This window comes from Lactuca virosa, chromosome 4 (assembly GCF_052849685.1).
Source record: "Lactuca virosa cultivar CGN04683 chromosome 4, Lactuca_virosa_CGN04683_v6, whole genome shotgun sequence".
Classification (NCBI taxonomy): domain Eukaryota; kingdom Viridiplantae; phylum Streptophyta; class Magnoliopsida; order Asterales; family Asteraceae; genus Lactuca; species Lactuca virosa.
Window position 1 is genome coordinate 101,327,863 of NC_136429.1, and position 23,180 is coordinate 101,351,042.

Sequence of the window (23,180 nt, forward strand, 5' to 3'; positions counted from 1 at the left end):
CATTTTTTTGTCCCTTTAGTTTCAAGTTTTTAGAACCATATTTTTGGTCCCTAAAATTTAGTTTGTATGAATTATATTTCTAGTCCTTGCCTCATTACTTCTCACAGAAAAATAATCCCAATAGAAAAAGAATTTTACGGTACAAAATAGGTATAACTTTTCACAATTAATTTTAATTTTTAAGAAACAAATGATTTATACTTTTGGTCGACCCTATTTTTTGCAATGTTCTGCACTTAATTACGTCTACGTTTAAATACCTTTTTCTAAAAAGACTAAATTACATTTTGGATCCATATGCTTTCTATAATTACTTATTATTTGTTTTATTAATATCTCTTAAATTACACAAATTACATGCCAACTTTTTATATTATTTTATTCTGTGAAAAATATTATTTTAAGATTAATGAAACCGACGACCCGTGTAGGCCATCACTACGTGTTTATTACAAAGCATTAAGAAATTTCCAACAAGCAAACTCATTTAACCCTTCTAGACTTACCCGATGCCATGTAACTTTTCCTTTATCCATGCACGCATCATGCATTCTTTATTTCCGGCTCATGTGTGAACAAAAGGCCATAGAGAGACTCAAGTGACATAGTCTTCAAGTTCTTCGTTTGTCTTATCATAAATGTTACAGATGCCCATGCTGAAGATAGACTTTTGAGAAATTTATTCAGAATTTCATCATTATCAAAGGTTTTGCGGTGTTGTCTCAAATCATTGATGAGATTATTAAAACGGAGGTATGTCTGAGTCAATGATTCATCAGGCTTGCATGTGAACACCTCGTACTGCTGTATAAGGAGAGATCTACGAGAGTCCATTGTTTCATCAGTACCTTTAAACAGGACGATGAGATTGTCCCACATATCCTTAGCTGACTCACAGTACATGACAAAACGATAAATCTCATCAGGCAGGGACACATTCAGAATATGCATTGCTGTATAATCAAGGCCGACTTTCTTTTTATCTTCATCACTCAATTTGGATCGTTCCTTTAGAGGAATATGCCGACCTTCCTTTATTGTTTCCACCAATTTGCTGTCAACAAAGTTTAGCTAACCAATCATACGGTTCTTCCAAATGGAGAAGTTATCAACACTAGAGAGTCTTGGGGGCTCATTTATTGAGCTATGTTGGTCTTCTGAATTACTTCCGGATGCCATAACCAAATCCTGCAACCCATTAATTGCATTGTTCATTAGTAATATCTATACACACATACACACACACAAAGGAAGTATATAAACATGCATGAATTGATGAATTAAGTGGAATGCAAAACTCGAATCTTGCAACTGTAGGGTACGTACAACCATGTCCTCATAAAATCAAAAGAAACGGTTTCTGTTAGGATGAAGTTAAATAAAGAATCCGGGATATTATAATGAGAACTTTGGTCGTTAGATCTAACCTGTTTTTTTATGTCTCTATTGAAGATAAACTATAAGGATATTATTGTAATTTTATAATAGATAGCCAGTTAGAATCGTTTTACTTTTCCCTCATGTATATATGTAACAGCTTTATTGTTGAAAGTAATGGACTGATTACTTTTCTGTTAGATGTAATATGGTATCAGAGCTAAGAAACACTCAAATTTCCGCTTTCAGTTCATATGTTCCTTGATCTGAATCAATCATTCGTTCTTATTTTGTAAGGTCGTCTTCGTTGATTCTATTTCCTTGAATTCTCAATTCACAAATTGCTCTTGTAAATTATATTTCTTTGATTTCTCGATTCACAAATTGTTCTTGTGAATTTGTATTGTATCGATTCATTTCATCTTGATCTGAAAATCATATCTTCAACATCTAATTCTCATCCAAATTCTCCGATTGATGATCGGATGCATCCGTACTACTTACATCACTCTGAGAGCCCTGGATTCATTCTTGTATCACAACTTTTAACCGTTGATAATTACAATTCATGGAGTCAGGCTATGCAAGTAGCATTATCTGTGAAAAACAAAACTGGACTCATTGATGGAACTCTTCCAAAGCCCAACAATGGTGATCCTAATTACAGTGCTTGGATAAGGAACAACAAACTTGTTATATCTTGGATCTTGAATTCTGTATCCAAAGAGATATCTACAAGTATCATGTTCACTGAAAATGCTCACGATATCTGGAAGGATTTACATGAACGTTTCCAACAGAGTAATGGTCTGAGAATTTTTCAAATCAGGAGAGAGATCATCAATTTGAATCAAAATCAAGACTCAATTGGTGTTTACTTTACTAAATTGACGTCTCTTACTGAAGAATTGGTCAATTTCAGACCTCACTGTACTTGTAACAAATGTGATTGTAATGGAGTTCAAGAGATCGAGAAGTATTTTCAAACAGAGTACATCATGAATTTCTTAATGGGATTGAATGACTCTTTTTCTCAAACTAGAGGTCAGATACTCTTCATGGATCATGTTCCTTCCATTAATCGTGTTTTCTCTTTGGTTGCTCAAGAAGAAAAACAAAAATCCATTATCAAAGAATCTCAACAAAGTGTGGCCTTCCTTGCTAGAACTAATCAAAGTTTAAGTTCAACTCGCAAGAATAGCAGCAATGTTACCAGATCTTCAAACAAAGAAAGGTCATATTGTACTCATTGCAAGTTTCAGGGGCATACTATTGACTAGTGTTATAAGATTCATGGTTATCCCCCAGGATATAAACCAAAATCAAAGTCTAATTTCACAGTTGCTGCTATCACCAATGATCAATCATCAAAGAACAACAATTCTTCCTCCATTAATGATGGTCTTAGCAACATGTTCAGAGGATTTTCTCAAGAGCAATGTCAACAAATCATGTCTACTCTATCTTCTCACATGATTTCTGTTAATCCTAGTGAAGAGACCACTACAGGTAAACATTATTCTCTCTCAATTATGTTGGGGTTGGAAAACTCTTCTATTAAACACGAAAATAGAATTACAATAGGAGGAGCAACTCTCACACTCAACTATTACAAAAAACCAACCCTCTCACTAACTCTCTCACTCTAAGTGTTATACTATCTTTTTCTCTGTGTTTTTTGGGATGCATACAACTGAAGAATGAAGTCTCTATTTATAGTCTTGGCAGCCACCATTGTAGTTGCGTCTATTAATTGTCTTCATCATAGGGTGGGAAGAAAAACTTGTCCCGTAGGTTTCATTTTGTCAACAATGATGGCTACTGTAGCTTTGGAGGCTTTGGAGGCTGGAACACAACAAATCTCCCCCTCCAGTCTCCGTCCAACAATCCTCATCCCAACTATGTCAGCACATAGTCTGTGTTTCTCTTGTGTCACCACCTTTGTCAACATGTCTGCAGGATTGTTATTGGTGTTGATCTTTAACAACTTCAATTCTCGTCCCTCAATTGCTTCTCTAAGCCAGTGATAACGTATATCAATATGTTTTGTATGGGAATGGTACATCGAGTTCTTACTCAGGTCCATAGCACTCTGACTATCGCAATGAATGATGTACTCTTCTTGTGGAAAGCCTAATTCTTGAAGAAACCGTTTCATCCATATAAGCTCCTTCCCAGCTTCAACGGCAGCAATATACTCGGCTTCTGTTGTTGACAGTGCGACACACTTCTGTAACTTGGATTGCCACGAGATAGCTCCCCCTGCCAAAGTAAAAATGTAACTTGATGTAGATTTCCTACTATCAAGATCTCCTGCCATATCGGCATCTGTATAACCTTCCACGATTGGCTTTGCTCCCCCGTAGCATAAACATAGTTTCGAACTACCCTTCAGGTATCGAAGTATCCATTTGACTGCTTCCCAATGTTGTTTTCCCGGATTAGCTAGATATCTACTCACAACACCGACAGCATGAGCAATATCTGGTCTTGTACACACCATTGCATACATAAGACTTCCTACGGCTGAGGAATAGGGGACTGCCTTCATCTCTTCTTTTTCTTTCTCAGAAGATGGACAATTTTTCTTACTCAACTTAAAGTGGTTAGCCAAGGGCGTACCAACGGGCTTGGCATTTTCCATGTTGAACCTTTTGATCACACGTTCAACATACTCTTCTTGTGATAAGCACAATTTTCTTGATTTTCTATCACGGATAATTTTCATGCCCAATATCTGTTGTGCTTGGCCTAAGTCTTTCATATCAAAGAACTTAGACAAATCCTTCTTCAAGTTGTTGATCATCATTGCATCTTGGCCTACTATCAACATATCATCCACGTAGAGCAAAAGGATGACAAATTTCCCATCTGGAAACTTCTTCAGATAGACACAATGGTCTGCAACAGTTCTCTTGTACTCATGATTCATCATAAATGAATCAAACTTCTTGTACCACTGCCTTGGGGCTTGCTTAAGACCATAAAGGCTCTTCTTTAATTTACAGACGAGATGCTCTTTCTTTGGGACTTTAAATCCATCAGGTTACTCCATATATATTTCTTCATCCAAATCACCATGGAGAAAGGTTGTTTTCACATCCATCTGCTCAAGTTCAAGATCTAGACTGGCAACTAATCCGAGTACAACTCGAATAGACATCATCTTCACAACTGGCGAAAAAATTTCATCAAAGTCGATTCCTTCTTTTCGTTGGAAACCTTTGACAACGAGTCTCGCCTTATACTTCATAGTATTTCCCTTGCCGTCTTTCTTCAACTTGAAAACCCACTTGTTTTTCAAGGCTTTCTTTCCTTTGGGGAGGTTTACCAACTCATATGTTTGATTCTTCTGCAAAGAATTCGTTTCTTCTTCCATGGCCTTCTGCCAATTTGCTTTGTCAATATGAGATTGAGCTTCTTGAAAACTCTCTGGCTCCCCCTCACTAGTAAGAAGGATGTAGTTTGAAGTCGGATATCTTGTTGATGGAGCACGTACTCGTTCGGATCGTCTAACTTGAGTTCCTTCGTTTGCAACTTCTGGCAGTGGATCTGAATTATCCAGGGGTGGAAGCTCCCCCTGCTCAACACCTTCTTGATCTGCATCATCGACTTCTTCATCCACTTCTTCAGTGGAAACATCATCTTTATTTTTAGATATTATATCTGAAACTTTGGAGCTTTGTTGCTTGTTAACCGGTGCCTTGAAATCATAATACTGGTTTTCATAAAAAACCACATCTCTGCTTCGAATAACCTTATTTAGTTCTGGGTCCCATAGCCTGTACCCGAACTCTTCATCTCCATATCCAATAAAGATGCATGGAGTGGATTTGAGGTCCAATTTCTTCTGCAATTCACTTGATACATGTGCAAACGCTTTGCGCCCAAATACTCTCAAGTGAGAATATGATATGTCTTCACCCGTCCATATCTTCTCCGGAACTTCAAAATTCAATGGAGCGGAAGGTGACCTATTTATTAGATAGCAAGATGTCAATACAGCTTCACCCCAGAATGGCTTTGGGAGTTTAGTCATGCTGAGCATGCATCGAACTTTCTCAACAATGGTGCGATTCATCCGTTCTGCTACACCATTGTGTTGTGGGGTTCGTGGGACAGTCTTTTCATGTCTGATACCATGTTCCGTGCAGTATTTAGAGAACTCACGGGAATAGTATTCGCCTCCATTATCTGATCGGAGACATTTTAGCTTCTTGCATGTTTGTCTTTCCACCATTGCATGAAAAGCTTTGAAGCGGTCCAATACTTGGTCCTTCGTTCTCAAACAGTATGCCCATACCTTTCGTGACGCATCGTCAATGAATGTCACAAAATATCGGCTTCCACCAAGAGATTCTACTTCAATGGGTCCACATACGTCGGAGTGGACAAGGCTCAGCAACTCAGAGCGGTTCTTTCTTGTGGAGCTAAAGGAAACTCTGTGTTGTTTCCCGAATAGGCAGTATTTACAAGGATCCAAGGCAACATCTTTTGCCATTGAAATGGACTCCTTCTTTGCAAGAGTCGTCAATCCCTTCTCGCTCATGTGGCCTAGTCTTCTATGCCACAAGTTTGGTGATGTCTCTTCTTTAACAACATTGAGACTTGGTTGAAGCAACTTTGCATGACTTTTATAAAGAGTACCATCAAGTTTTCCCCTTGCAACAACCATAACACCTTTCAACAACTTCCAGGTGCCATTTTTGAATTGATTATCATATCCTTGGACGTCAAGAGCTCCAACAGAGATAAGATTCATTCTCAGCTCTGGGACATGCCGAACATCTTTCAACACCAATGTACATCCAACATTGGTCTTTAAATGCACATCACCAATACCAGCAATGCTTGAGAAACTGGTGTTTCCCATCTTCACGGTACCATGGTCTCCGGGTTTATAAGTACTGAATAAATCCCGGTTTGGAGTCGAATGATATGATGCAGCGCTATCAATCACCCACTCATCATCATGAGTTTCAACATGTAGGCATGCTTCCTCCTCGTATGTAACAAGGGCAACGTCTTGTGTTATGGTGACCATGGTTTCACCATTCTCCCTGCTTGGATTCTGGCTTGTCTCGGGCTGCTCTCGTAAGAACCTTCGGCAATCACTCCTTTTGTGGCCATAATAATTACAATGATTGCAATAGCCTTCGAACCATGTATTTGAAGATTTACCTCGCTCTCGCGATTTCCCTCGATCTCGTGATTTCCCACGATCTTGGGATCTTCCTCTACTTTGACCATGTCTACCTCTGCCTCTACCTCGACCTCGGCCTCCAGTTCTGCCTCCGCCTCTTTCTTTGTTTTCTGACACGAGGGCAAAAGACTGGTCTGTACCAGCTTCTTTCCTTCTGGCTTCCTCGTTCATTAGGGCATCTGTGACCATCTCCATTGTCACTTTACCACCGGGGGCAAAATTGCTGAGAGTCACAACAAGCGTCTCCCAATTATCTGGTAGAGAACTCAAGAGCAATATGGCTTGTTCCTCGTCTTTGAGAACCCAATCAGCAGCACCGAGCTGGTTTACGAGATCCTGGAACTGACTCGTATGCTCGGTTATGGACGTACCACTTCGTAACTTGTGGTTTACAAGGCGCCTCATCAGCAAGGTCTTGTTGCGTGCCGTCTTTGCCTGATACATATTCTCGAGCTTCTCCCAAAGTTTGTACGCGTCTGTCTCTTGAGAGACATGATGAAAAACACTATGGTCGATCCACTGTCGAATTTGTGCCACCGTTTTCCTGTTTATTCTCGTCCAAACTTCGTCTGTCTTCGTGTTGGGTTTGACGCCTTGCTTTTCTATAGGCTCTGCTAAATCTTTCAGATTAAGCAAATCTTCCATCCTTGGCTTCCACATGTTGTAATTTGTGGGCGTAAGTCGAACCATCGTAATCGTACTTGTAGATTCCATCGAAAATAATTGCAAATTTATTTTACAAATATTTCGAGGAAAAATTAGATAAAACCGAGCTCTCGGTTGGATTCGGAAGCGTAAAAAATGGTGGGGTAGAGTTTTTCGGGGTCAAAATATACTTTCTTGAAAAGTTATGTGTTAATTTGTAACTTTTCGGAACTACAGGGGCTAAACTGTAATTTTCGGAACTTACAGGGGCCAATCTGAAATATTTCTGCCAACCAAGGACTTTTCTGAAACTTTTCAGAACTCCAGGGACCAAAACAGTTATTTTCAGAACAACAGGGACCGAACTGCAGTTTTTCAGAAACAGATGGACCTTTCTGCAATTTTTGGAAACTTCAGGGGCTAAACTGCAACTTTTCTAAAAAGCTGGTCAATGCTGACGTCACTGATGACGTCACTCGTCTTCTCCGGCAGTCTTCTCCGGCCACCTGGTTTTTCCGGTGAATTTTCCGGCAGGTTTGACCAATCTTTGACCGGTGTTTTGGAGGTCTTCCCGTGGTCAAAAAATTACGAAAAATATATTTTCGGAATCCTTGAAACGAGATCTTTCTAATGGTGTACCTAGAAATCGATTTTGAGACAAAACAATTTTGACGAAAAAACAGAGAAATTCGTGAAAAATTCCCTGGACACCAAACGGTGCTCTGATACCAGTTGTTGGGGTTGGAAAACTCTTCTATTAAACACGAAAATAGAATTACAATAGGAGGAGCAACTCTCACACTCAACTATTACAAAAAACCAACCCTCTCACTAACTCTCTCACTCTAAGTGTTATACTATCTTTTTCTCTGTGTTTTTTGGGATGCATACAACTGAAGAATGAAGTCTCTATTTATAGTCTTGGCAGCCACCATTATAGTTGCGTCTATTAATGGTGTTCATCATAGGGTGGGAAGAAAAACTTGTCCCGTAGGTTTCATTTTGTCAACAATGATGGCTACTGTAGCTTTGGAGGCTGGAACACAACAAATCTCCCCCTCCAGTCTCCGTCCAACAATCCTCATCCCAACTATGTCAGCACATAGTCTGTGTTTCTCTTGTGTCACCACCTTTGTCAACATGTCTGCAGGATTGTTATTGGTGTTGATCTTTAACAACTTCAATTCTCGTCCCTCAATTGCTTCTCTAAGCCAGTGATAACGTTTATCAATATGTTTTGTACGGGAATGGTACATCGAGTTCTTACTCAGGTCCATAGCACTCTGACTATCGCAATGAATGATGTACTCTTCTTGTGGAAAGCCTAATTCTTGAAGAAACCGTTTCATCCATATAAGCTCCTTCCCAGCTTCAACGGCAGCAATATACTCGGCTTCTGTTGTTGACAGTGCGACACACTTCTGTAACTTGGATTGCCACGAGATAGCTCCCCCTGCCAAAGTAAAAATGTAACTTGATGTAGATTTCCTACTATCAAGATCTCCTGCCATATCGGCATCTGTATAACCTTCCACGATTGGCTTTGCTCCCCCGTAGCATAAACATAGTTTCGAACTACCCTTCAGGTATCGAAGTATCCATTTGACTGCTTCCCAATGTTGTTTTCCCGGATTAGCTAGATATCTACTCACAACACCGACAGCATGAGCAATATCTGGTCTTGTACACACCATTTCATACATAAGACTTCCTACGGCTGAGGAATAGAGGACTGCCTTCATCTCTTCTTTTTCTTTCTCAGAAGATGGACAATTTTTCTTACTCAACTTAAAGTGGTTAGCCAAGGGCGTACCAACGGGCTTGGCATTTTCCATGTTGAACTTTTTGATCACACGTTCAACATACTCTTCTTGTGATAAGAACAATTTTCTTGATGGTCTTAGCAACATGTTCAGAGGATTTTCTCAAGAGCAATGTCAACAAATCATGTCTACTCTATCTTCTCACATGATTTCTGTTAATCCTAGTGAAGAGACCACTACAGGTAAACATTATTCTCTCTCAATTAGACATGGTTCCAAATTCTCTTTGTGGATTCTTGATTTAGGGGCTTCTCAACATTTGTGTCATGATATAACTCTTTTTCACAACAAAAGGAAGGTGTATAGACATACATTAACTCTTCCTAACAAAGTTACTTTACCTGTTCATCTTGTTGATGATGTGAAATTAGATCCTATAATCACTCTTCAAAATGTGTTGTATGTTGCTGATTTTGATATGAAACTTATATCAATCAGTGCACTTACTAGAACACAAAGATTTATAGTATATTTCACTTACAGTCATGCAATGATTTAGTATATCAAGGAAATGAAGATGTTTGGCAAGGCTGAAATTGATGAAGGATTATATGTCATGGGAAATTGTGGAGTCAAGAAGGAAGAATCTCAGTTTACTACATCAAGGATTAGTAATGTTTCTTTACAAGTATGGCATAAACGATTAGACCATCCATCCAATAAATGTTTGATTCCTATTAAAGAACTTTTGAATGCTTTTGTCTCTAGTAATCAAAATGACAACTATTGTCCAATTTGCCCCTTGGCTAAACAGAAACAACTTCCTTTTAATTCCATGAATCATATTTGTGATGAGAATTTTTCCTTAGTTCATTGTGACATATGGGGGCCTTATCAAAATGTTACACACACTACACATAGATATTTTGCAACTTTGGTTGATGATCACAGCTGATATACATGGATACATCTTTTAAAACAAAAGTTAGACATTCAAGAAATAAACCCAAAGTTCTATTCATTCATTTTAACTCAATTTAACAAAAAGATAAAGATTTTTAGATCTGATAATGCTAAAGAATTGGAGTTTAAGAATTTTTTTTTGGAGAAAAAGGGATTGAACATCAAAAATCATGTGTTGCAAGACGTCAACAGAATTCTGTAGTTGAAAGAAACATCAAAATCTATTAAATGTTGCAAGGTCTTTAATGTTCCAGTCACATCTTCTAATTACTTTTTGGGGGCGAATCTGTTCTTCCAGCTGCATATCTCATCAACAGAATTCCTTCTAAGGTTTTTTATAATGATTCACCGTATCTCTGATTACATGGTTTCAATCCCGAATACTCTTCTCTTAGAACCTTTGGCTATTTAGCATTTGCTTCAACATTAACAGCTAATCGTCTCAAATTTGAACCAAGAGCAAAGATGTGTGTTTTTCTTGGGTATCCTCCAAATATGAAGGCTTATAAACTTCTTGATTTCAATACAAAGAAGATTTTTTATTCAAGAGATGTTGTTTTTTCATGAGAATATCTTTCCTTTTCAAAATTACTCTAAAAACTCATGTCAAGATGTTTTTGACAAAATTGCCCTTCCATACCCCTTTGCTGATAATGACATTGTTGACAATTCAGTTCCACAAATTGACACTTCAATTCCTGTACATCATGATCAATCAAATGTATCTCAAGATAATGTTTTAAGGTGATCTACTCATATAAATCAACCTCCTTCTTATCTTAGCGATTTTCATTGTAATGATGTCACCAATTCTAATAACCCACATTCGTTGCATAAAGTTCTTTCTTATGACAAACTTTCAACCAAACATCATGTTTTTGCTATGTACATTTTTGCTACATTTGAACCCAAACATTATAATCTAGCGTCCAAATATCCAGAATGGTGTAATGCCATGGATTTTGAGATAGAGGCAATAAATGTTAATCACACACGGAACATTGTTCCATTATTAGCAAACAACAATATTGTGGGTTGCAGGTGGGTATATAAGATCAAACATGGTAGTGATGGGAAGATTGAAAGATATACGACAAGATTGGTGGCCAAAGGTTTTAAACAAAAAGAAGGAATTGACTATTTTGAGACTTATTCTCCGGTGGCAAAGCTAGTAACTGTTAAGATGCTTTTAGCTATTGCAGCCATTAAAAAGTGGAACATGGTTCAATTAGATGTCAAAAATGCTTTCCTCAATGGTGAATTACATGAGGAAGTATTCATAGATCTTCCACCTGGTCTTCATGTTAACAATCGAGAACAGAAACATTCATCAAGATTAGTATGCAAATTGAACAAATCAATATATGGTCTTAAACAAACTTCTAGACAATGGTTTGAAAGATTTTCTCAATTTATGCTCAGTTCTCAATTTATGCTCAGTTCTGGTTTTGGAGATAAACTATAAGGGTATTATTGTAATTTTATAATAGATAGTCAGTTAGAATCTATTTAGTACGTAGTTAGTATTGTTTTACTTTTCCCTCATGCATAAAGATGCAACAACTTTATTGTTATAGTAATGGACTGATTACTTTTCTGTAATCCTGTTAGATGTAATAGTCTCACTACGCAAATGGAAAGTAAGAAGGCATGTGACCTAATATGCTTACAAGATTAATTAATCAGACGGATAATATATGACATGTGATTAGCAAAATGTTTATGATGTGTCTAAGAGATTTTAAGCCTCTATATATAATATTGCAAACAAGGACATGTTTTGGATAAATTAGAATTCACCCAAGCAATAGCGTGAGAAGAAACGCTCAACACGTCAGGATTTAAGGTATATTTTGGAAAATGGAAACGTACACTGGCCCTTGTGATCCCAACATCTTCATGACCTCCAACGTTCTTCGTTTGTCCCTTGGGTTCGACCATGTGATGATTAGCCATATCAACCCCCTTCTTGCTCAGTACCACATGCTTGTAAATGTGAGCCAACAATTTGGTGAAAGCGTTGTTGACACTTGATTTATCGAGAGCCGATGTTTCCATGAATAAGTTAATATTCACTCTCTCAGAAAATGACAGTGCATCCTCCCTTTGGACCGATCGTAAGTTAATTTGATCAGCTTTGTTCCCAACGAGCATGATCACTATGTTTTGATCTCTGCGATCCCGAAGCTCCTTTAACCACCTTTCCACGTTTTCAAATGTTACTTTACGTGTAATATCGTATACGATCAATGCACCTATTGTGCATCGATAGTACGTGCCAACTAGCTCTCGATACCTATATTCATATAAACGGATATGACTGATCATATCTAGCTAATATATATAGATATATGGGATACCAACGAATTGCATGTATACCTACCTCTCTTCACCAGGGGCATCCAAAATTTGGGCTCTGATGATTTTGTCATCAACGTTGATGTTAACGACGTCGATCTCAACACAGTTGTTGGGTTTGGATTCAAGGTTGAATTGGTTTCTGGAGAATTGTAATAAGAGATTAGTTTTCCCGACACCTGAATCCCCGATCAAAATAAGGATGAACCGGTGATCGTGAACATGATGCTCCACCATTTCTTTAAGAAAGAGATCCAAGATTGGACGATGATTAGAGTTTTTTATTTAAGTTTTCCGATTAAGTTTTCTATGAACACTTCATAAAATCTAAATTTACCAAATAAAATAACTAGACTTGATCTCGCACATTGCGTGGGTTTGCAATCATACGGTTAACATAGTCATTGTCAAAAAATTTAAAATTTAAAAATATGTTCGAATTTACTTTTTTAACTATATTTTTTTGATCAATTTATATTCACAATCCTTATTTACGAAATAAATATTATATATATATATATATATATATATATATATATATATATATATATATATATATATATATATATATATATATATATATATATATATATATATATATATATATATATATATATATATACTAGCCGTTTACTCGCGCCAAGCGACGGGTGAAAATAGTACTTTTGTTATTTTGTTTATCACAATAACAAACTTTCATCTCTTTATATTATAACATTTTACTTTTAGGTATTTATTCAATTAGAGTAACAACCACTTCTATATTTGGGTTTATTCCAAAGTTTAATGCTTTAATAAGAAAAAAGTTGAATGTACAATGCTATATCTGTATACAATTCTCAAAGTACAGTGAACCTAAACCGATTCTTTTTGGTTCCAAAGCAAATTGCTCATGTTTTTCGGTCCTTTCCAATTAATACCAGAACCGGAACCGGTAACCAGAACCGGAACCGGTAAAACCTTGGGTCTCGTAATCAAATAATCAGTCTGGTTTTTGGTTCCTATTTTTGGTCATATTCGGTTTTCGGTTCTTCGGGTTCAGGCCGTTTCCAGACCAGTTTATATGCTGAAAGCATTAACGGGAAGAGGTTGAAATCATATACTTATATGCTGAAATCATAAACTTATATGCAAGTTTATATGCTGAAATCATAAATCTTATATGTTGAAATCGTAAATCTTTGCTGAATATGTTAAAGTCTTTGCTGAAATGGTTTTTTTTAACTTATTTGCTGAATTGTTATCACTTGTATTTCTTGAATGGAGATCAAGTTTATGCTTATATGCAAGTTTGTGCTTAAATCGTTGAATATGCTAAACTTATTTGTTGATTGTGTTGTATAATCTTTGCTTTTATGGTTTTTATATTCATTCATGATGCATTGTTGTTGAATATGCTAAACTTATTTGTTGATTATGTTGAAATATGATTAATCTTTGTTACTAAAGTATGTATTCTATATTTTTTTGTTATTAGCAATGGGAGATAAACGTACATGGACCAATGAGCAAACAAAATGCTTATTGCTAACTTGTATTGAAGAAGTACAAACCGTGGGTAGAAAAGGTTTGAGTTTGCACAAACAATCATTGCACAAGTTAGGAACAACCATTAAGGAAAAGTATGGCGTGAATTTGAATCAACGACAATTAAAAAACGTCTATGATAACCTTAAAGCCAAATACACAGGATGGTTATACTTAATAAAAGAAAACCGGAAACCTTTACAATCCACAAAAAAAATACTTTTAACTTAACAAATGAGGAGTGGGAGGACTTTAAAAAGGTATATATATATATATATATATATATATATATATATATATATATATATATATATATATATATATATATAGGATATAGATATATATAGGATATAGATCCGATAAGAAGGAAATTTTTGGTAGGAAGGTAAAAAGTTTTTTTCTATATATTTTTTTGACGAACAAAATAAATGAATCACTAGATGATTCATTTGTAAGATGATTCACAAGAAAATATTCCCAAAAAAACATCTTTATGATTCATTTTTAAGTAAATTAAGAAAAAATTCACTTTTATGACAATTTTAATGAATAACAACAAAATCATTGTATAAATGAATCATCGAGATGTTTTTTTGAGAATTTTTTCTTGTGAATCATCTTACAAATGAATCATCTAATGATTCATTTTGTTTGTTCGCGAAAAAAATATGTAGAAAAAAAACTTCTTACCTTCCTACCAAAATTTTCCTTCTTATTTGATCTTGACTCTATATATATATATATATATATATATATATATATATATATATATATATATATATATATATATATATATACTAGGTTATAACCCGTGGACACCACGGGTGAGAAAGATAAAAATAATTTTAATTAAATTATAAGGTAATTATTAAGCAATGATGAATTCTTTTAATAATTTATAAAAATAGATGTTTTGTTAGTAAGTTCATAATTATATTATGATTGGTTGAAACTACGAATGCATATTGATTTGAATATCCGATCGACAACTGTATTTATAAATATGTTATAAAATTATGATTTTATACAACGCTATATAAATTTGAATATATATTTAAACAAAAACAGAAACAATCACGGAACTGATATTGCTACATGACATTTAAAAACTATTGTAATATAAGAAAATTAAGTAGACACAAAAAAAATTACAAATTAAAATTTTGAATTAATGGTCATTTACTATGAATTAAATAAATAAATAAGACATATTACATATGTAAAATAAAGTAAGAAAATTATGGTATTGGCTAAAATGAATATCATGTGCAGTAGGTATACATTGAGACGATTATGCATTGTATTTTTTCTTGGATTTTCTATTATCCAAGTATAAGTGATATTTTTTCTTTCTCTCTAGCATCTGTGACATCCGTCCCATTATTGTTTCCAGAGCTTTGTGCAGAACTCTTTGTTGGAAACAGTGCATCTGGTAATCTCAGTTATGCCACATCCCAAACACCATCGAGACAGGGATCATCTTCTTTCCATGTCACACCACTAAAGCTTATGGACGCCCCTTCCATTAACATAGATGAAGATGATTACTTTTCCAATCATACTAGTGAGCATTTTACTCAGCCATCACCTTCTGCTGCTTCACCTTCTGCTGATTCAACTTCTGCTGCTTCACCTTCTGGTAACCCCAACAAAAGGGCTAAACCCTCAACTCCTAGACCTTGAGCTCCTAGTGCCTCACCTGATCCACCTTCTTGTGTCTCGCCTAAAGCTTTTATTACTACTGATGATTTAGCACTGGAGATGCAAAAAGCTCTATGCCATTTGACTCAAGGGCCAACAATTGCCTAATGTTTAGAGAAGCTTGAGTTGCTCGAGTTAGGCCCAGTAGACCCTCTACGATTTGTTGCGTATCACATTTTGGAGGGACCATGAATATAAGAGAGATGTGGGTAAATTTGCCCAATGATCCACAAATATTAAGAGGATGGATCGAGACGACAGCTACAAGTTTAGGAGTTTTAAAGGATGGAAAGATTGTTCGTTAAGTTTATATGTTTGAGTTGTTTAGGTTTTAATTGCATGGTTTGGAACTATATGGTTATGTTTTTTGGTTATTTGCTACTTGAATGTTATTTGTAGTATTTGGTACTTGAATCTTATGTTATTTGGTATTTGACTTTTATGTTATGTTTTTTGGTACTTGAATCTTATGTTATTTGGTTGTATGAACTTTATTGCAAAATTATTGTAAGACTAATTTGGTTGTATGAAATTTATTTCAATGTTTTAAGACTACAATTATTAAATCATCTGTGTTTAAAAACCATTTTCGGTTTGTTAAATTAGTCTATTTTAATTTTTTAATGTCTGCAGAAGTTAACAAAAACAAACACGCTTCTTATTACAGTCTGCAACCGTTTGGTCCACCTCTTCTGCTGCGCAGAGGTTAGCAGGGATGGTCCGCAGACTTTATGAATTTTTGCTCCAGAAAAACAAACAACACCTAACTCTCTTGAAGAAGAGAAGATTATATGAATATTACAAATTCATCCACAAAACAACATCTATTGTTTCTAATATGAAAGTCCAAAATTTGAAAATTAGGTTATAAAAATTCATCACGAATAACATTTTTCATTACACATGATAAAAGTATTAAAATGTACGAAAGTAATACAGAATAACATACATGAGAACTAGAAACGCGCTTACATCATTTTGCTTAATAAAGTCTTGAAACTACTCAAAGCATCTTGCATCAGGTTTAAAACTTGGACAATTCACCTCTGCTTAATCATGTAGCCATTATCAGTAGAGTACTGATTGTTAATAAATTACATATTTCAAATTAATAAATTAGAATTAGTTGGCATTTATAACATGTCGTGTTGCTTTTCTACCCAAAACTTCCATCCATGGTGAAACTTGATTTTTCAAATAAATAAGGTCACGAGGAAGGTTATCAAGAACTTAGCAGAAATTGATAAAAATTAAAAAGTAATTGTAAATTGATTCCATCATGAAACATCTCCCGAGGAAATTGTAATGTTAGTATAAACAAATATAGATAACACTTACCTCGAGCATTATAACACAACATGGTTGTTGCCCTACATCTTTTGTTTATACTAACATTACAATTTCCTCGGGATCCTTAGGTTTCGCCTGCTTTGGATCTATTTTGATGGTGTAAACCCCTGTTCACCAAAGTAAAATTAAACCAACAAAAACATGAATTAATCAAAATTTGTTGAAACCCAAATTGTTTTTGATTCAATCGTGTGAAAGTGAAACCCTTGAAACAAAGGAAAATTGAAAATTTCAGCGTCGGTGAAGACGGGTCATCGACTCTCGAATTAAAACCTTAGATAGATGGAGATACATGGTGGCAACTGGCGGTGAGGGTGGCGAGAGAAATGTAGTCTGTAGTTTTTCTGCTGCTGAAAGAATGTACATATATCTTGGGTGGCATCATTAGGCGGAAGGTAATGTGGTGGTGGTCGTAACTTTTAACTGATGATGAAGAAGGAGCGCAGTGCGTTCGATTTTTGAGAGAAAATACGAGAGAGAGTGCAGGGCGAGATATTAGTGAATTTTGGAATTCAAAATAAATGCAACTATATTCCCTTGATTTGTGTTTTGAATTGATCATCTAAGCCAACTAAGCCAATTATGGAGAGAAAAAGTGAAGAACATAGATAATTATGTAAACAGATAAGCGAGAGAAGTACCGATATGCATTGGTTTATTGTACTTTAAGCTTAAAGTTTTGGACGTCTTAAATCTATTTTTAGAATAATAAGGTTTGTATAATAATATAGTAAGATAATATATATATATATATATATATATATATATATATATAGAGAGAGAGAGAGAGAGAGAGAGTCAGGTTCAAATGTTTCTACTATCTATTGCGTGCATATATGATTGATTATGGACTAATCATTTTAGTTATTTTAATAAAGCATATATATATATATATATATATATATATATATATATATATATATATATATATATATATATATATATATATATATATATATATATATATATGCTTTGTTAAAATAACTAAAATGATTAGTCCATAATCAATCATATATGCACACAATAGATAGTAGAAACATTTGAACTTAAGTCTCTCTCTCTCTCTCTCTCTCTCTATATATATATATATATATATATATATATATATATATATATATATATATATATATATATATATATATATATATATATTATCTTACTATATTATTATACAAACCTTATTATACAAGCCCTATTTCGGTTATACCTAGGATGAAAAGATAACGTATGGAGTCATTATACAAGCCCTATTTCGTTGATGATTCCGGGACGTAATCATCCTAAGGGGGAGATAATTGTAACACCCGCAGATTCGGGTTAGTCAATTTAGAGACAATAAGCGTCAAAAATAATTTTTTTGATATAAGATTATTTAGAATAGATAATCTTGACCAAGTAATAGTATATGTCACAAGAGTTCCGTACATATAAAGAACGCTGGAATTCGAGTTATAACGAAGAAGTTATGACTTGTCGAAGTTTTACGGCAAAACCGTCACGACACCGAGAATCGTAAAAAGTGAATTTATGATAAAATACTTTCTAGCCTTAGCAATCTAAATGAAATTCGTAGTATATGTTAAGCCGAGAGTGTGCATAAAAATAATGTCCATATCTGACTTCGTATGAGAAAATTATGATTTTTCTAAGATTTAGCATAGCAGTGCACAGTCCGAAATTCGAATTTTAGATCGGTCGATTTTTAACCAAAACAATCTAAACGAGAATTGAAGATATCGTTAATAGGAGTTCAATGATAAAAATACAGTCGAAAACGGAGCTCGTATGCGAAAGATATGGACGAAACTTAGTCCCTACTCTTCGAGCGCGGCGAATTCGATACAGTTTTGTAAATCTGAGATAGAGTGAGAATTAGCCGACGGGATCTAAATGAAAGTTGTAGTACTCGTAAATACTAACGTGTGGATATAAAGAACGTCGATAATAGAGCTCGTATGCGAAAGATATGGACGAAACTTAGTCCCTACTCTTCGAGCGCAATAAATTCGATACAGTTTTGCAAATCGGAGATAGAATGAGAATTAGTCGACGAGGTCTAAATGAAAGTTGTAGTACTTGTAAATACCAACACATGTATATAATCGTTAGAAGCGAAGCGCTGCCCAAGTTTGGAATCATCACTTTGACAAGTGAGGGCATAGTTACTTTCATCTTACACATAGATATGAAGTATTTTATATAAATTACGTGCTATGTGTGCATATTATCTGTTTATTTGAGATCTATGTTGGATGAACAATTTTATACATGTTTTAAGTGATTTAAATTGTACATGTATTTTATATCTACGAATATGTTGGGTAAAACATGGGTAGATGAATGAGGAGGGATGAAAGAGGATATAAGTAAACATTGGCGACTATGGACTAAGTGCCTAAACCCTGGCGACTATGGACTTAGTGCCTATTGTATAAACCCTGGCGACTATGGACTTAGTGCCTATTGTATAAACCCTGGCGACTATGGACTTAGTGCCTATTGTATAACCCTGGCGACTATGGACTTAGTGTCAATTGTATATACCATGACGACTATGGACTTAGTGCCTAAACCCTGGCGACTATGGACTTAGTGGCTATTGTATAAACCCTAGCGACTATGGACTTAGTGCCTATTGTATAAACCCTTGTGACTATGGACTTAGTGCCAATTGTTTAAACCATGGCGACTATGGACTTAGTGCCTAAACCCTGACGACTATGGACTTAGTGCCTATTGTATAAACCTTGGCGACTATGGACTTAGTGCCAATTGTATAAACCCTGGCGACTATGGACTTAGTGCCTATTGTATAAACCCTGGCGATTATGGACTTAGTGCCTTTTGTATAAACCTTGGCGATGATGGATTTCATGCCTATTCTTTAGGATAATCCTTAGGAACGAATGAACGAGGAATAGCCGATTCTTAGGGTAGATCCTTAAGAGTAAAGAATATAATGGGGATGGGTAATTGGGTTGATTGTTTGATGTTTAAACATAATAATTATATTATTGTGGGTTGAAAACCCTATGTACTCAGCAGGTTTCCCAACCAGACCCACTCTGTTTATTTGTATCACATGTGTCGATATGAAGTTACATTACACTGAGAGATTAAGGAGATATAAATCACTAGTGATAACAAATGTAAGGTCTGTTTATGCTTATGTTTCTGTATTGACGATGACATCCCAATGTTTTAAAATGAATAAAATACATTTCTTCGGAAATGCTTTGATAACGTATTTATCATGTTTTTCTGGGAACAAATTCCGCAACACTTTTCTTTAAAAGATTACTCTGATTTTCAAAATAAAGAATAAACAAATCGGTCTTTTCTGGCCGTGAAAATGGGGATGTCACAGTTGCCGACATAAACTTAGAATGTTAAGCGATGATCGTGAGGAGTGTGTCTAATATATTTTAGGAAGTACGCCTGAACAGACACAAGCACTAGCTCAATTAGGGAATATGCCTAAGATGCTTTTATGTGCTAAATAATTTGTCATGCTTTATGCTATCATTTGATCGGATCTATGGTCAGTTGCCGACCGGATCTGGAAATTTTATGTGTTCAGATTTCTAAACGTTTAGTTACGATATTAGAACTGACATATAATTTTTCGAAGTAATAAGGAGGAATACGCTTCTAAACCTTCCTCTATCTATATTCTCGTCTTGATACACCAAACGACTGCTTTGGTGTGCAGAACATCATGGTGAAGACTCGTAGTGAATTGAGTAAATGGAGGAAATGAGAAGGCTTACGATACTGAATGGTACCTATCGGAAGATATCGTAAGAGTGATATCTTGCCTTTAGAATGCGTCTAATAAATAATACGTCAAGTACGAGAGAATTACACTTTCGATGTAACAACCTGATATTTTTCAAATCAATGTAACATTCAAAAAGTCAAATATAATGAACTATTTGGAACCAACGAAATTAGCGTCAAAAATGAAGTGTTCTAAAATCTTAATTGGGATGCATAAAGTGTTAGATATCGTGCCAAGGTTTCCAAAAACATAAAGAACACTCAAATCCGAGTTATAGCGAAGGAGTTATGACCAATCGAAAATCCACGACACACCCGGTAAAACACTGCTAAACGTAAAAAGTGAAACTTCAATAAAATGTTTTTCAGCCTTAGGTATCTAAACGAAAGTCGTAGATTACATTAAACCGTGAACATACATAAAAAGAACGCCCAAATCTGACTTCGTATGAGAAAGTTATGATTTTTCTAAATTTCGGAACAGCGGTAGACAGCTAAAAACTCGAAATAAAGATCGAGCGATTTTTAGCCGACGCAACCTAAACGAGAGTTCAAGGTCTCTACAATAGTAGTACAATGGTAAAAAGACAGACGAAAACAGACACCGGATAAAGAAGTTATGGATTTTTAACGGAATTATCGTGTCCCGGCCTATTAAATAAAATATAACTAAAAATAAATTCAAAATTAGCCGACGAAGTCTAAATGAAAGTTGTAGAGTATTTTCTCACCTTCGCTTGGATATAAAGAACATCAAAATCGGAGCTCGTATGCGAAAGTTACGAATTTTACAAGTTCGAGGTGCACAAAAGGAGACGATTTACGCCCAGCGTACCCTCGTACGCCCAGCGTACTCGGATGCTAGGCTCCGGATCGTCCACGTCGCCCCCTACGCCTCTACGCCGTCCCGTCCGAAGTCCGGCAGTCGAAGACGCGGTCATGCATGACGCACGAGTACGCCCCGCGTACCCTCGTACGCCCAGCGTACCGAGGGCCTCCAGCCACTATAAAAAGGATGCGAGGGTTCTGGGCATTTGTGCTAAATTTCTCTCCTTGTCTTGCGTTTTCACTCCTTATTGCGTGCAAGAAATATCCCGAAGCCCCGGTTTTCATACCCAAGCCCCGAAGGAAGTTTTACGCCCCCGAGATTTCCGAGAATCCCGAGAAATCCGCTTTCTCCTGTCAAAGTTCTGCCCGGTTTTTGTCTCACTTTCTTCAATCTATCAGGTGAGTTCATACCCCTACTTTTTACGTCTTTTCATATTTTAAGGGGGGAAATACAAGTGCAATACGGGAAAAACTTATCATTTTATACGGATTCAAATACACCACCTACATTTTATAAATGCTAAAACAACTTTTATATCAACGTTATACTTTACATGCAAAGTTAGTATTACATCGAGTTTCTATCACCAAACGGAACACATTTTTGGAAAAGCTATAATGGGTATAGTTTGCGGGTTATTCATTACATCTTTATGTAAACATTGTGAAAATGAAATACTATCATCTATATGAATTATAGACTTTCTTTTCGTAAATCTATTAATACTAAGTGTTGTGAGGCATTCAACTTCAACGTACTCACAAGTACGCATTTCAAGTCCTGTATTATAAACCATAATCTCTTGGAGGGAGAGCGTGATACTTGTGTATAGATCTATACGGGATTGACAATCCCGCACCTAAACTGTTAGCTACAGTTAGACCGGCAGGTCTGGGGTGACAAACGTCATAACACTACAACGCCTGAAGAACGTTTTTACAGGCAGTCTAGGTCAATAGCACGGTTATAAAACTCACACGGAAGTATTAAAATAATTTGATTTACGTGACTTTCGATGCATACCTTAAATACATTATTTGAGTATAAACACACATTCACCATTTGAGCACAAAAGATACTATTGCAAAACCAGTCGTTGGATCTTTTCAGACTATATGTAGAAAATATTAGATTTTCTGGAAAATACGTTCAGTTATTCTTACAAAAAGGGCATACAAATTTTCAGTACAAAACTCTTGTGAACTCACCAACTTAATTGTTGACACTTTTCAAAACTACTTGTATTTATCAGGGAATCGGTAATACAGGTAACCATCAGCTTTTGGAGAAGGAACGCTAAGGCGACAATTATCAAAAACATTTTAAATCATCATATTTGTAATATTCTTTTGAAACATGTAATACACGCAACAATGTAAGTTTTTATTATATTTATGATGGTTGTGTTTACTTTCTTTACAATATTCAACTGTTATGATACTACGTGAAGTCACCCACCCCCGAATGTTTCCGCCATCCTGGTTTGGGGGTGTGACAGATTGGTATCAAAGCATTGTTTATAGTGAACTAAGTATATCGAACCACATAAGATATATAAACTATAAGTGCAAAGGGACCAAAAACCCTCTGACAAAACGTTTGCATAAACGATACTTTTAATAAATTAAAGTGATATACATTTTTTTTAAAAGTATAAGTACATGCATGCATCAGTCTCGTATCA

General features: G+C 35.6%; 3 protein-coding genes across 4 annotated transcripts; 1 reads left to right on the forward strand and 2 right to left on the reverse strand.

The window, feature by feature from the left end:
• Positions 1 to 543: 543 nt before the first annotated feature.
• Positions 544 to 951, reverse strand: LOC145104835 (uncharacterized). Its single transcript, XM_079042007.1, has one exon. It carries the CDS (start codon positions 949 to 951, stop codon positions 544 to 546), a length of 408 nt encoding a protein of 135 aa, XP_078898133.1.
• A 911-nt stretch (positions 952 to 1,862) lies between these two features.
• LOC145104836 (uncharacterized) lies at positions 1,863 to 2,657 on the forward strand. The gene has a single exon (XM_079042008.1). The coding sequence runs from the start codon at positions 1,863 to 1,865 to the stop codon at positions 2,655 to 2,657; it is 795 nt and encodes a 264-aa protein (XP_078898134.1).
• A 7,497-nt stretch (positions 2,658 to 10,154) lies between these two features.
• Positions 10,155 to 12,593, reverse strand: LOC145109951 (ras-related protein Rab11B-like). Of its 2 annotated transcripts, none has more exons than XM_079047048.1 (3): positions 12,335 to 12,593; positions 11,824 to 12,247; positions 10,155 to 10,649 (listed from the first exon to the last, which is right to left on the reverse strand). In XM_079047048.1, the coding sequence occupies exons 1-3, from the start codon at positions 12,544 to 12,546 to the stop codon at positions 10,545 to 10,547; spliced, it is 741 nt and encodes a 246-aa protein (XP_078903174.1). In that variant the 5' UTR covers positions 12,547 to 12,593; the 3' UTR covers positions 10,155 to 10,544. The 2 variants fall into 2 exon arrangements, with proteins under 2 accessions (XP_078903174.1, XP_078903175.1); XM_079047049.1 differs by lacking the exon at positions 10,155 to 10,649 and adding an exon at positions 11,119 to 11,248.
• Positions 12,594 to 23,180: the final 10,587 nt, after the last annotated feature.

What these genes read in the sequence shown, in the direction of transcription:
- LOC145104835 (XM_079042007.1), bottom strand. Translation starts at nt 951, where the DNA reads ATGCATATTCTGAATGTGTCCCTGCCTGATGAGATTTATCGTTTTGTC.
- LOC145104836 (XM_079042008.1), top strand. Translation starts at nt 1,863, where the DNA reads ATGCATCCGTACTACTTACATCACTCTGAGAGCCCTGGATTCATTCTT.
- LOC145109951 (XM_079047048.1), bottom strand. Translation starts at nt 12,546, where the DNA reads ATGGTGGAGCATCATGTTCACGATCACCGGTTCATCCTTATTTTGATC. An exon ending in GATGCCCCTGGTGAAGAGAG is followed by an intron (nt 12,248 to 12,334) that starts GTAGGTATACAT and finishes ATATGAATATAG; the next exon opens with GTATCGAGAGCTAGTTGGCA. An exon ending in TTGGGATCACAAGGGCCAGT is followed by an intron (nt 10,650 to 11,823) that starts GTACGTTTCCAT and finishes CATGATGTACAG; the next exon opens with GAATTGAAGTGTCAATTTGT.